This window comes from Squalius cephalus (assembly GCF_949319135.1).
Source record: "Squalius cephalus genome assembly, chromosome: 20".
NCBI classification, from domain to species: domain Eukaryota; kingdom Metazoa; phylum Chordata; class Actinopteri; order Cypriniformes; family Leuciscidae; genus Squalius; species Squalius cephalus.
This window is the reverse complement of record NC_137141.1, coordinates 10,666,233-10,680,835: the sequence shown is the minus strand read 5'-3', so window position 1 is coordinate 10,680,835 and position 14,603 is coordinate 10,666,233. Positions and strand designations below refer to the sequence as shown.

At 37.2% G+C, this 14,603-nt stretch overlaps 1 protein-coding gene across 5 annotated transcripts in view; it reads left to right on the top strand.

Moving 5' to 3' along the window:
* stxbp5b (syntaxin binding protein 5b (tomosyn)) overlaps positions 1 to 14,603 on the top strand; it is a 44,871-nt gene that overhangs the window by 25,337 nt on the left and 4,931 nt on the right. Inside the window, exons 12-27 of one of the 5 annotated variants that reach the window (XM_079852832.1) lie at positions 7 to 154; positions 1,050 to 1,117; positions 1,293 to 1,333; positions 1,677 to 1,897; positions 3,305 to 3,492; positions 4,361 to 4,486; positions 5,013 to 5,164; positions 6,106 to 6,168; positions 7,264 to 7,320; positions 7,404 to 7,451; positions 8,301 to 8,345; positions 9,688 to 9,801; positions 10,852 to 11,091; positions 12,164 to 12,521; positions 12,603 to 12,768; positions 13,500 to 13,611. In XM_079852832.1, the coding sequence (XP_079708958.1) occupies positions 7 to 154; positions 1,050 to 1,117; positions 1,293 to 1,333; positions 1,677 to 1,897; positions 3,305 to 3,492; positions 4,361 to 4,486; positions 5,013 to 5,164; positions 6,106 to 6,168; positions 7,264 to 7,320; positions 7,404 to 7,451; positions 8,301 to 8,345; positions 9,688 to 9,801; positions 10,852 to 11,091; positions 12,164 to 12,521; positions 12,603 to 12,768; positions 13,500 to 13,611 (2,147 nt within the window). The remainder of the gene's footprint in view (positions 1 to 6; positions 155 to 1,049; positions 1,118 to 1,292; positions 1,334 to 1,676; positions 1,898 to 3,304; positions 3,493 to 4,360; positions 4,487 to 5,012; positions 5,165 to 6,105; positions 6,169 to 7,263; positions 7,321 to 7,403; positions 7,452 to 8,300; positions 8,346 to 9,687; positions 9,802 to 10,851; positions 11,092 to 12,163; positions 12,522 to 12,602; positions 12,769 to 13,499; positions 13,612 to 14,603) is intronic. The other 4 variants (XM_079852834.1, XM_079852833.1, XM_079852835.1 and 1 more) reach the window with 4 other exon arrangements.

Below are 14,603 nucleotides of genomic sequence, written 5' to 3'. Positions count from 1 at the left end.
GTGCAGGTATCCGATCTTTGAGAATCCGTATCCTCTGTCCATCCACGAGTCTCCGGTGACCTGCTGCGAATATTATGCGGATTGTCCTGCTGAAATCATTCCTGCACTTTACTCAGTGGGCTCCAAACAAAAAAGACAGGGCTTCAGTAAGAAGGTAACGTTCTGTCCTCTGCTGAGGACCTATTATGCCCTTTTACAAAGTTTTGATTTCGTTTTGGGGTCTACTAGAATAGGTTTTCATGCTTGAATGTTTAAAAAAGAACACATTATTTTTTACATGTTTAACATTGTTGCAGCACCTCTCTTCCCAGTCTGTCAGAAACACTGTTTAGTTCTAGTCTCTATGAAGCCCCTCCTTCTGAAAAGCACAATGTGCTCTGATTGGTCAGTTGGTCCAGTGTGCTGTGATTGGTTAACCGCTTCAAGCATGTTTGGGAGATGTCCCGCCCCTTACAATAACCACACGTTTCAACACACTACTACTACTACTAACTAACTCAACCAGGCCCCGCACCTTTATATTGCGTATGCCTTTGGCAGGAATTATTTAAATGAGAAATATTGTGATGTGTTCATTCCCGGAAGAAAACTCAAGACTACAATGGAGGCTTTTCAGGGAGTTCAGAAACAATGCGCACTGAAATAGAGAATAAAGTCCGAAATTTTCACATGCGTTTTTTCGTATTCGTGATTCGGTGGCTATGAATTGTCAAAACACCATTCGAAATGCATTTTTTTATGACGGACGAAAGTTTCGGAGGCAGTGTGCAAGCGTGATTGACATAACGTGAGGTTGTATTTATTTTTTAACGTGTGAAAATTTCGGATGCGAATTTCGGAGTGTGCTATTCACTTCCCGTCCCTCTGGAGGGACTTTGTGCTTTGGAACTTTACAGAGCTTTTTTTATGCTCAAACCGCAACATTACACACTAAAGAAAGTTAATAATTAACTTTATTAAATACATTAATAATGTACAAAAGCAAGGTCCTTTAAAAAAAAAAAAAAAGGATAGTCCTATGTGACTGATACAAATCTGTGTTTATGCAGGAATGGCCAGTAAGTGGAGGTAACTGGGGCCAGGGAACACTAAGTTTCTCAGAGATCATCATCACTGGGTAAGTGATCTCTCACACACATACATAAACTCTTTGCTGTACCGAAGCCTTTTCACGTTTAATAATTGGATTAGCGAGGGACACCTTTTATACTTGTTGGAAGTGAAATGCTTTTAATGCGGAGCCAGTATTTCAGGGCTGATATTGGTTTCTTTCTTTCTTCCTGAAACACCAGGCATGCTGATGGATCGATCAAGTTTTGGGACGCCTCAGCATGTGAGTTTCTGTCTCAGAAAACAAACACTTACTTTTGATGTCACATGTAGATTCTATGGCAATGTTTTGAGTTGGAAAAATATAAATCAGATGCACTCAGAATCTGCGCAGGATATTTCTGCAGATGTCCAAAGGATAGATGTTTTTTAATTTTACTAATAAGAGTAAAGCATTCTCAGCTACATTTAAGACATTTTTACTTGTCTACATCCAGATGCTTCCCAAATTCAGAAAATCCAATAATTTGCAGATTTTATTTGTTAATAATTTATTTAAAACAAAAATTACTAATAACAGCTCATAAAGAGAATTGGTAACAAATTTGCTCTGTTGTGTCTGTCAGTAATGCTGCAGGTTTTGTATAAGCTAAAAACAGCAAAGGTGTTTGAGAAGCCCCGTAGTAAAGAGGAGAAATCCAGCACTGATATTGTGGATGAAGATCCGTTCGCCATCCAGATCCTGTCTTGGTGTCCAGAGAGTCGTGTGCTCTGTGTGGCTGGAGTATCGGCTCACGTCATCGTCTACAGGTTCAGCAAACAGGAAGTCACCACTGAAGTGGTCCAGGTCTGACCCATTTTAATACAGGACGTTTATATGTGTACAAGATATGAACAAGATTTGTTTAAGGTAAATTTCAGATGATGTAGCTGGTCACCATTTGATTCATTCTTCACCACTTTTAATCTTTTATTTCACGATTTCATTTTAAATGGTCCAACTATGTGTGACAAATGATTAATATTAATATGAGGTCCTAAATCACTGCATGGTGATTATAATGCAATTAGAAGAATGCTGTTGAAAGCCGTTTTAGACTGAGTTTAGTATGCACACTGCAGGATGTTTCATTAAGCATTAAGTTGTTTTGACACATGATTTCCAAGTTAAACTACCATATGCTGAATCCACACAAACGAGTAAAGCCCTCACATATTTATGGTTATTAATCCTAAAAACCTTGCTTTTTTTAATGAGGTAGGTTTCACACTGAAGGACTGAATAAATTAATGTAGAAGTAACTTCACATAAATATTACAAATGTAATTAACAGCGGGTAACACTCTCCTTCATCCTTTCATGCCTGGAAAATATCTTCCTGTCCTGATTAGCAGTGTTATATAATATTAAGGCTCCTCAAGAGATTGCTCAATTATAAATGAATTTTGTGTAGATTTGTATATACAATTTGTTTTTTTACTTATTAAATCATTTTAATAATGTATATAAATAATTTAAGCAAATTATATATTATATAGTCAAGACAAAACAATCATCTCTAAAAAATACCCCAATGAGATAATGCTAATATATTTAGTATTTCTAGACATACACTACCAGTCAAAAGTTTTGGACTTTTTTTACTACTCACCAAGGCTGCATTTATTTGATAAAAAAAAACCCAGCAATTTAAAATAACTATTTTCTATTTGAATATATTTTAAAATGTAATTTATTCCTGTGATTAAAAGCTGAATTTTCAGCATCATTACTCCAGTCTTCAGTGTCACATGATCCTTCAGAAATCATTCTAATATGCGGATTTGATGCTCAAAAAACATTCATTATTATTATCAATGTTGAAAACAGTTGCGTACAATTTTTATCAGGATTCTTTGATGAATATAAAGTTCAAAAGAACAGCATTTATTTGAAATATAATATTTTGTAACATTATAAATGTCTTTACTGGAACTTTTTATCAATTTAAATCATCCTTGAATCCCCTTGACAAATAAAAGTATTGATTTCTATTATTTCTTTCCCCCAAAAAATAAAATACAAATTCTTACTGACCACAAACTTTTGAACGATAGTGTTTAATGTTACCAAATAAATGATAAAAAATAAAATAAAAGAGAAAAATTAGTTGGAAATGGAAATCTGTATATATCCATTTATAGACATGCGGATCTATGCATATGTTTATATAAATCTGTGTGCAGAGTTAATGAAAGTTTTTCTGGTGTGTAGCTGCTGGAGGTCCGTATGCAGTGTGAACTGAATGAAGTGGAGTCTCCTGAGGGCGGAGGAGAGCAGGCGTCTGCCGTTTCCACCCCAGGAACATCATCCAGCCCTCAGACCAGCCTGCCTCAGTCCCACCCCTCCACCAGCAGCAACAACTCCTCCGACGGCCTGCGAGATAACGTGCCCTGTCTCAAGTACAATCAGTTTCACATTTACCCACCCCTAAACAGCATGTCAAAACAACTAAGCAAAACCTTAAAGGGATAGGTCACCCAAAAATTTAAATTAGCCCATGATTTGCTCACCTTCAAGTCATCCTAGGTGTATATGACATTCTTCTTTCAGGCGAATACAATCAGAGTTATATTTAAAAAAAATGACCTGGCTCTTCCAAGCTTGATAATGGCAGTGAAGTCCATAAAAGTGCATCTATCCATCATAAAAGTGCTCCACACTGCTCCGGGGGGTTAATAAAGGCCTTCTGAAGCAAAGCGAGGAGTTTGTGTAAGAACAAAATTCATATTTAACACATATTTAATTCTAGCTTCCGGCTGAAGGCCATACACAGTCTACTTACTCCTAAAGTGCAACTTACGCAACTTGTGGCTTCGGAAGTAGCGTAGTGCGTTATGGCATAGCATAAATATCAACAGTACGTCGCATTACTCGCATAAGTTGCAATGTAGACATAAGTGGAATCCGTATGTTCGTTTGGCCGGAAGCTAGTTATTTTAGATTATAAAGTTTTAAATATTAATGTTTTTCTTACACAAGCGCATCGCTTCGCTTAATTTTTTTTAGATAACTCCGATTGTATTCGTCTGAAAGAAGAATGTCATATACACCTATGACTTGAGGGTCAGTAAATCATGAGCTATTTTTCACTTTTGAGTGAACTTATCCCTTTAATATGGCCTTTCCAACAACATTTACTATGATGTGAACCAGATTTATTTATTTGTTTTGCTCAAATGTCTGGCTGTGAGAAAGAGCCTTACAAATGACATGGTCTGTGTTTATATTAGCACATAGTTAATTGTGTCCTTTGTCCTATTTGGCCAGAGTCAGGAGTTCTCCTCTCAAACAGTCTCCGGGTTACCAGGTGGAGCTGCTCATTCAGCTGGTGTGGGTCAGCGGGGAGCCGCCACAACAGATCACCAGCCTGGCCGTCAACTCTGCATATGGCCTGTAGGTCCACGAAACGACAACACCAACTCATTTACTGCACCTATGATGTGTTTACTGAGCAATTAAAAATGCTTTCCTTCCACAACAGCTGTTCATTATCTTTCAGACAAGTTTTATGTGTCATGATCCATCAATTTTAAGCCTAGCAGGCATGTAAAGTACTTGAATAATTGTTCCTAATTATGATAATTAAGTATTATTTTAGTGGAATTTGAACTGTATTTGAACACTATTGAAATGCACAAATGTAACTGGCCACAAAAATGGCCATTCACAAAAATGTTTATTGAGCAGCAAATTAGCATATTAGAATGATTTCTGAAAGATAATGTGACACTAAAGACTGTAATGATGTAATGATGCTGAAAATTCAGCTTTGCCATTACAGGAATAATTCACAATTTAAAATACATTTTCGATTAAACATATGCAGCCTTGGTGAGCAGATGAGACTTTCAAACACAAAAAAAATCTTAATGATTCCAAACTTTTGACCCATAGAGTATGTCTGTCATGTGTTTTACAGAGTTGCATTTGGCAATGGTAACGGACTTGCAGTGGTTGATTATCTTCAGAAAACACTTCTTCTGAACATGAGCACAGCCGAATTGTACGGCTCAACAGATCCTCACCACAGACAGCCACGCTCACCCCGCAAAGCCAGACAGCCTTCGGCAGGTGAACAAAAATCTTCATACTAATAATCATAACCTCTGCATGTTGTCAGTCTATGTGTATCACTTTCTCTCTGATAAAGTAAAGCACATGCTCATTATGAGCAGTGTCAGTCTACGAACCATGATGCTCCTGCAGGTGGTCATCTCTGGTCGAGGAACCATCTGCTCCTGATCTTAGAAAATCATCCGATCCATATGCTCAAAAAACAGGAGCGCCGATGTTTGTTCTTCTTTTCTCTCCCTTGTCTTTGCATGTTCTTTTAGTTGTTCACTCATCTGAGTTTCAGTCTTTGAAATACACAGATGCCAACAGACTGAATTTATGGCCCATGTGATATTTTACATTATTGTTAGCGATGATTTAATACAGAAAATCTGACCAATACCAATTATAAGTAGTGTTTTATAAAGCAATTTTTGATTATGTAGCAGTAAACTATTGCTATTGCTCATACTTGGGGTTATTGTGGTTTGAATTGTATGAACTGGCATATTTTTTGACCTCACTCATTTATTGAAAATGATAAAGTAGAACAAATCCGTCCAAACGGTCCTGAATCCAGTCTCTGGAATCTAGGAGTTCAAAGGCCTTTCAGCTGTTCATTTGATTTTGTGTCATTGTTTTGTCTCACCCTTTCAATATTCGTCTCTCTCTGTGGTTTCGTAAAGACACTCAGCATAAGAAGTCTTGCATGTCCGGCCTCTCTAACTTTTATTCTGAATCTGTGAAAAAGCTTCATTCTTCTTACCTCAGTAAGTCACATGGCACTCATCAAAGGTCTTGTCCTTCTCTTTATATCTGTCTGCATTCTTCTTTTTGTCGTTGTTTAACACTATAGTATATTTTTTTACGTTTATTTATTAGTTTTAAGTGTTTAAGTGTGATGTTTCCTGTATGAAGTCCATCTGGCTGTTTGGTTTAGATGTGTTTGTTTTCAACAGGTTTTTGTGATGGTAATGATGCATCAGCCACCCCAGAGGAGAGATGTAAATCACCAACTTCAGGTAAAGATGCCCTCATTATATGACAGGATTTACTGGTAAAACATGAAGAGCGTGAATTAATGGTAGTTTTATAATGAGTTGATTGACAGACCTTTAAAGGAACAGTTCACTCAAATAATTAAGCTTTTGTCATGATTTATTCGCCCTTGTGTTGTGTTCAAACACGTGTTTCTTTCTTTCGTGAAAAATAAAAGGAGACCTTAGGCAGAAAGTGTTTGTTTTTGATAAACCACCACCCACTTTCATTTTATACTGCCAAGCTCCAAAAACATGTTCTTTTTGTCAAAATCCTTTATCCCTGAAGCATGCTTTATTATATACATATTGTGCTGGTTTTAACCCTGTCAGAAATAATATTTTTTTATGTAGTTAACACTCTGGAAGATTTTTTTTTTAACAAAGTTAAACCGAGTTTTTAGCAAAAACAGATTTTAAAAACCTGATATTAGATCTTCTTTACATTTTTCTCACCAAGAAAATGGCCACGGAAGCTGGCATGACATACAACAACAAACAAACAAATCAAGCTCAAAAATGAAAAAATACTCAAATTTGTCTATATTTCAAGTCTTTTGACACTATACCATTAGACCATAAGTTTATAAGTGATTTACTTTCACTGAATTTGAAAAGTGCAGCTTGCATCTATAGGATTAGATCAACATGAGGGTGAGTTTATGAAAGACAAAATGTTTGTGTGGACTGTGCCTTTTAAAGTAAAATATGTAATTTCCCAAAAAAGTTCCCTGCCAGCATGGCTTGGACCAGCTGGTAGTCCCGCCAAGCTCAAGCTTATCCTCTGGAAGTTCCTTTTGGTGAGGCAGAAATTACACACTGCAACTTGAAGACAGACATATTGACAAACACTGCAATGCCAGAGCATTGAATGTGAAGCTCCATTATAGTTGAAAAGTCTTTAGCACAGCGAAAAATTCAAACAATTCTGCAAGCGTCATCAGAATTCAAGTCAGGTGTGCTGACCAAGGAAATTTAATTTACAAGGAATTCGACTTTGATATGCAGATAGTTGCCAAAAGTTACATAAGACCCCATTGGCTGTATCACATTATTATGCAGACTGTGTTGTTGCTATAGGCTCCGGTTCACCATGCAATTCTGATGAAGACAGCAAACACAAGTTCATTGACAAGGGTACAGTACATTTGCACACCCATTTTCTGTCTTAGAAAAGCCTTTATTTTCTTTGATTTGGTTCTTTTCAACACATTTTCCAGTGATGTCCAAAAGCAAGCGGATATCCAAGACTGTTGCCAATGACTTTGGTACTGTATAATGTTCATATTACGGCAGTCTGGGTCTCTCAGTTTCTGTGCTAATGGGCTCTTGTGCACTAACCAAATGAACTAACCAAACAAATTAAAGTGGGTTTGCTTAAGTGCATAGTAGATCTGTTGCTTGGTGGTTAAGTGCGGCAAAAAATGGTGGACCAGTTTAACTTTTTACAAAGTCAACTTTCTTAATGTACATATCCTTATGTTACTCTAAGGAGAAAAATATTTTTGTGATTTTTTTCCCGTGAAATGGATTGGAAATGCTGCACATGTTGACTTTAAACTGTTTTAAGATTTAAAATGTTTTTATTCTCATAATATCAAAATTGAATCTCCTGCAGGAATGCTTTTTTCTAACCTTGTTTAACATTACAGGCTTTTACTCTGCTCTGCTGCGTTTCAAGGGTAAAAATACACCGGGCAATGGAAATGATGTTAGACTTTTAACATATCTCTGATTTTGAATCGAATGTTTACTCATAGATTTCTACTGAACATCTGAAATCATAGATCTACACATGGGCGATTATACACACACACACACACACACACACACACGTGCTGGTTTCATTGCCACTAATCTCAATGTAATTTTCCGTGCATGATCAATTTGCTTCTGAGTGTAACACACTAAATAAACAAAATGTCTCTTTTTAAGGCTGCTGATGGGCTCATGGCTGCTCTGTAGCTTTATTCTACATCATGATCCTCCAACTTAATCTTAACCTGCTTATTTCTGTCCTCTTAAACCTGTTGATTCATCCTTATTTTAGTAACAATGATTTCCCAGATATGAATGGCTTTGATTTTATGTTCAGAACAATGTTTTCTTTTTTCCAGCTAAGATATCCCGGAAAATTAACATGATTGGTGATCAGAAAGATGGTAAGCATTTGTTCTCTCACTTTAGTTTCTAGGAGTAGCTGTGCATCTTTTGCAGGTGATCATTGTCTTCCACGCTTATGTAAACTGGGCGTTATTTTAAACAGCACTTGTCATCAGATTGAAAGGGCAGCTCTTGAAGTAGCGGTATGTACTAATACTGTGTTCTCAACCCTAATGAGCTGCATCAGTGTTTACTAGGGGTTGAACGACTTCAGATTTTTAAAGTCGAAATTTATGTGACTCGACTTGTCGCTGATGACTTTATTAATGAACAAATAAGCCTCAAGCTGAGACTTGAACGCGGGTTGCCTTGTGCACAGCTATGGCATATTGACACAGCGCTGCCCACAAGGCTATTGCTCCTACATAACAGCTTATCTTTATCAGTTCTTTTGTCTTTGGGTTGTTACATTTCTCACAGATTTCTACTCGTTCTAAATCAGAGTCAAATAAAGTAGCACAGTAAAGATTACATGTATATGAATGTATTAATGAGAGAGCGATTGCGTGTGAATTAAATCTACCTGGCATCGTCTCTCTTCTAATAGCGAAGCTGTAGGTTACAAAGAAATATATACAAGAACTTTTCAGTTTCTAAGCTATTTTATTGATAAATCACAGAAGAGTGTCGACAATACATTTCTGTACTACTGAATGTTTCTGTGTGCGTGTGATCTTACAATGCAGAAGCCCATTTAGAACAGCGATTAACTTACATGTACAATAAGCTGTTTAAAACGTGCGTTCACCCGTTTAATTGTGAGCCTCCAGATAGTATAATCAAACATATCTTGTGGCACGCTCTCTTTATTAGTAATTTTAACCGTTGGAAGCGTAAAAGTGGACTTCAAAGATTTCTTATCCTGTTGCGCCCTCTATAGGCCATGATCAGCGACTAGTCGACGTCAAGCTTAAAGCGTCATGGGCAGAGCATTAAAGTCAACTAGTCGACTAGTCTGTGCAACCCCTAGTGTCTACCTATATTATCTAAATTATTATAGTCTGCATAGACTATCTCCATGAAATCTGACCTGGTTTATAGCTTATTCTGGCCTAGAATCACCTACTTAGACTGTAAAGGTCTGAAAATGAACCAGTCGCAGTTTCAGTTTGAATCAATCTAAAATAGCTGTCACTACAATAATAAATGCAGTAATTTTTACAGGCAATAAACAACTTTAAATCCTACGTAATTTAAGAGGTACTCCAGGTATTGTAGACCTATAATGTAGGTCTATATAGATTGTAGACTTGCATGCATGAATGTTGGTACAAATGTATTTAGGTGCAATTTATACATGAGCTTGCTAGTTAAACTTTACGCTTACTGTTCTGCGTGTAGAAAGGAGGGTACGCCGTCACTGCTCTCTCCCTGTTAAGAAACAACAAAGTTGTGTGAAGGAAATGAAGAGGAAACACACAGCGTCTTTCCGTGAGACCTCACTATGTGACCTCAGTGAGTGGCCCTGTTACAGGCTGACCTGACCTGATTTGGACTGGTTCATACTAACTCACTGGAGCTTACCGTGTGCAGTTTGACTGTTGTCTTGGATGATGATGATGCAACTAATGTTTAATTCCTCACCTTTTTTCACAGTTTTATTTTAAACTGATTACAGATTAAGGTTTAATATTCTTAGTGCAACACACAAGTTGCACCAAAAATTCTTTCATCATCCCGAAACAAAGCAGATTATGGATTTTGACCTCATAATACTGTTCACATTTGCTGTGTAATCCTTCGATTCCTAATGATGTGATCGTAGCACACTTTATATTTTTCAGCTGGTAGTCTACAATGATCAGACCAGCAATAACCCGTGACGTATTAACTTCTCTGTTTTTGTTTAGCTTGTGACTTTTATGAGCTGTTATTGTGTAATTTACTAACCAATTGCAGACATTTTACAGGTGAATCTCACAGACCAATAAGCTTCATCAAGAGTCATGTTTCACCGCAAATTCAAAAGAAGAAAATCTTATGATTTCATGATTAAAGTTAGAATATATTCAGTACAACAAACTTTGCTGTTATGTATAATTATACGATATTCTTGAAATTTTGGGGTGAAACATGAGCCAGACCTATTCTTGTCAGTTTTGGTGAGAGTCATTGCTTTTAGAATTTGCATTTATACTAAAATTACTGTTATAGGTTTGCCAGAAATATATCTGAATGCATCTGAGTGTCTGAGAGTCAAATGAAACCACAAGACAATGTTCTGTACAGTAACTGGTGACTGCTAGTTTTGTGGAAATGTGTGATTTCATTGCAACGGTTTGTGTCCAGTACCTGTATGTTTTACTCATTCCTCACTACATATAACTGAAATGTAAAGTTTATATTAATGCTGCACATAAAACACATTTTATAAGAATATCAGCAATATACTGTATGAACCGCTTTGGGTTTCAGGTGTCCTGAGGTGGCTCAGACTTGATTTTACTTGATGGCATCATGTTAATTGTCCACTTCTGTTGTCTTTTTGTCCCTGATGGTTCTCAGATGCCAGGGACAACTCGTTCAGCCGCTCGCGCAGCTCCAGTGTGACCAGCATTGACAGAGAGTCACGTGAGGTCGTTTCCTCCTTATACTTTTGTGACTCCCTTTCCAAGAAGAGTGAGACGTTGGCAGTGCCCAGCCTGTGGGTGGGCACCTCATTGGGCGGCATGATGGCCATCACCCTCAATGTGCCCTCCACGCCAGAGCAGAGGATGCAACAGCCCGTGGGCGTCTCTTTCTGTGGTAAGACTTGCTTTACATCTGAATGTAAAACCTGGCCTGGCCAAATTTGCCCATTGGCCCCTGTCCATCATGGCCTCCTAATCATCCCCATACATACTGATTGGCTTCATCACTCTGTCTCCTCTCCACCAATAAGCTGGTGTGTGGTGGGCGTTCTGGTGCAATATGGCTGCCGTCGCATCATGCTGCACATTGGTGGTGGTTGAGGAGATTCCCCCCCTTCTATGTAAAGCGCTTCGAGTACCCAGAAAAGCGCTATATAAATAAAATAAAAAAAGAAGTAACGAATAATTAAAAATGAGTGGAAGTTTTTTTCACAAATTCCATTTTTTTTTTTTCATATGCTGTTTTCTGTTGCTATTCTTTTCTTCAATTTTCTGTATTCCATTAAAAAAGGATGTCTAATCAATTTACTTCATACAAATTGTAACAATTTCATGTTTATTCAACTTTTAATAATAGGGCGCTATGAATTTTTTCCCCTGAAATTCTGTTTGTTATTAGGTTATTTTAATTGTGTATTTTTGATTTAATAAAAATGTTTTATTTTTTTTATTTTTTAATCAAAAACAGTAGTAACACAAATAAAAATGTTGGCAAACAAATTGCTGCACAACAGCGGTTTACCGTTTAAATTAAAACCTGGATGAAAAATTTAGATATTCCTTAAAAACAATGTTTTAATAAACTGTATAATTATTATTGTTAGTATTGGTTAAACCAAATTTATATTTTGCCGGTTTGTAGAGAAGTTTATGTGTGTATCTTGCGATAGTTTTATCAAATGAAATGTTGAAAACTTGTGCAGTAGACAAAACTGCTCTGCAACACATACAGACTTAATATTTAAATAGCTGTCATTTTGCGCTTTAATATTCACAGACACTTGTCCATATTGTGATTTGATTAAGTTTACAGTCCTACTTTTGATTTATTCATCCAAATTTTGCCAAAATCCATGACACTCCACGTTATACTGTAAATTCCATTTTTATGACTACTATTTACTATTTAGGAAATCACTACTGATGGAAAAATACACTTTTTGGTTTGCCGCTTTCTGCCATCACAGGTTCAGTAGTGCGCTTGAAAGGAGGCATTCTGCGCATGGCCCAACTGGATGCCAGCGGGACCCTTCTGCCCCATGTTTATGAGCCCTGGTATGAGCCTAACGCCCCTGAGGAAGAGAGAGAACCGCCACGGAGACGCCGACCCACCTCTCCTCCTTCATCTCAGGAGAACCAGGACTGTCAGTACATCGTGGTTTGCTCAGAGAAACAGGCTAAGGTGGTGGCACTGCCCTCCCAAAACAGCGTCTACGAGCACAACATCACTGAGGCTTCCTTCGTGCTTAGAGCTGATGTGGTGACGATGACCTCCGGGGTCGGCTTGGCCTGTTTCTGTGCCAATGGCCACATCATGACCCTCAGGTAATGTGAAAGACCTTCTATTCAATGCCACTGAATATTCTTTGTTTTTTCTTCCTAAACCTGTAAACCATTTGTTTTCAGTTTGCCCAGCCTGCGGCCACTGCTGGATGTGAACTACCTTCCTCTGACGGACATGAGGATAGCCAGAACCTTCTGTTTCTCAAACCAAGGCCAGGCCCTGTACCTCACATCGCCCACTGAGATCCAAAGAATCACCTATAGCCAGGAAACCTGTGATAACCTGCAGGTCAGAATGTGCCCATTATTGTTTTATGTGTGCAGGATGTTGTATACCCTATTAAAGTCCCATTCATTGTATACATAGAAAGTGATTTTTAGCGACAACATATAAACCTTTTAATTCAGGCTATGGCTGCATGATTATGGTTAAACTGATCACAGTTATTTTGCTCAAAAATGATGATCTTCACACAGATTACCAAAGACGTTGATGTTTCCATGAAATAGGTTGTTCTGTGTTTTTTTGTAATGACATATAATAATATTATTTATAATTAATGGCTGTAGGTAAATAGTTTTACCATTGTGTTATTAATGATTTATTTATTGACTTTTCATAAGAACAATCAATCAAATAAACAAACAAACAAACAAAACCCCACAGCAATACAATAATAAGACAATAATAAGACAAGAATAATTAAATTAACAGTCAATCAGTTAATGGAGACAAAAATGTTGTATGCTCTAAAAAGGATAGCCAAATTCCTTCATAAAGATTGTATATATATATATAAAGTCTGTCTGTATTATTTCTAATTTTTCAAAAGCTTTTTTTGCTTGTAATCAGAGTTTGAAATGTGATTAATCTTGGAGCGGTTCATTGGCTTGTCTTTATTGAAAAATACTTCCAGGAACCAAAGCGGTGGTTTTATTTGCAGTGCCTTAAAGACTCAGACATAGGGTGTATTACATCAGTCTTCATATCCATTTATTTTGAGGTGCTCATTTTTGCAGGAGATGCTTGGAGAGCTGTTTACCCCGGTGGAGACGCCAGAGGCTCCGAACAGAGGGTTCTTCAAGGGATTATTTGGAGGCGGCGCTCAGTCCTTGGATAGAGAGGACCTGTGTAAGTATCAATCTGTCATTTACACGCACAATATGCTATCAATGTTTCTTAAATCATTAAATAGAAGAAGCGCTCTATAGTAAAAATTCTGATTGTTGATAATCATTTTGTCCAATATCCATGTCCATTTTCAATCAAACTTTTAAAACATTTCAATGTACAGTACACTTAAACACGTTTTAGATATCTCACTAATTAAAACACCTGATTAAGCTAATGAGCTTCTTGTTGAATATGTAGACATCTAAAACAGTGGTTCTCAACCGGGGGGCTCAGTGATCCTCCAGGGGGGCCGTGAGATAACTTAAAATTAATTTAAATATATGAATATAATTCATTATTTTTATTATTAATACATTAAATAAAAAAATTAACAAAGCACCACCTCTCTTGTACATCTTCTGTGTTTGTTTTGGAGCAGCCCAAGCCATTTCTCATTGCGCTGTGAGAAATACAGACTGAACTGCGGTTCAAAACATCCAACCACTTCATGAATTTAGGATACGCAAATTACATCTCTCAGTTGGATAATGAAAACCAGTGTCGCTAATAAAGTGTTGATGGATGATGATTGTAATGCAGGTAAAGATGACATCACACCAGGCATGTGTGAGTCCGCAAACAAACCGTGTATGTGTGCTCTCGGCTCACTGATAGCTATAACAGCGTATTTCTGCATGAACAGTTTAATATATGTGCGTAGTTGTCAAAATTAATCAAATGAATCTGTTTCATAACGGATGTTCGCCGAGGAAGCTTACTTGTAGAAGTTTGTGAGGATCAGTCGCTCCAAACACAGACAAAACAAAATCATGTTCTGTACGATCAGCCCCTTACGCCTGTCATTCAGAAGTCAGAAAATGTCAGATTGGACTGTGAATCTAAAGCGCTTCTCATTTTGCAGATGAAGAAAACTGTGCAGCATTTAAAGGTCATTTCTATTGATTGACATCAAACAGTTTACCAGAATTTCGGTTCTGATGTGTGAATTG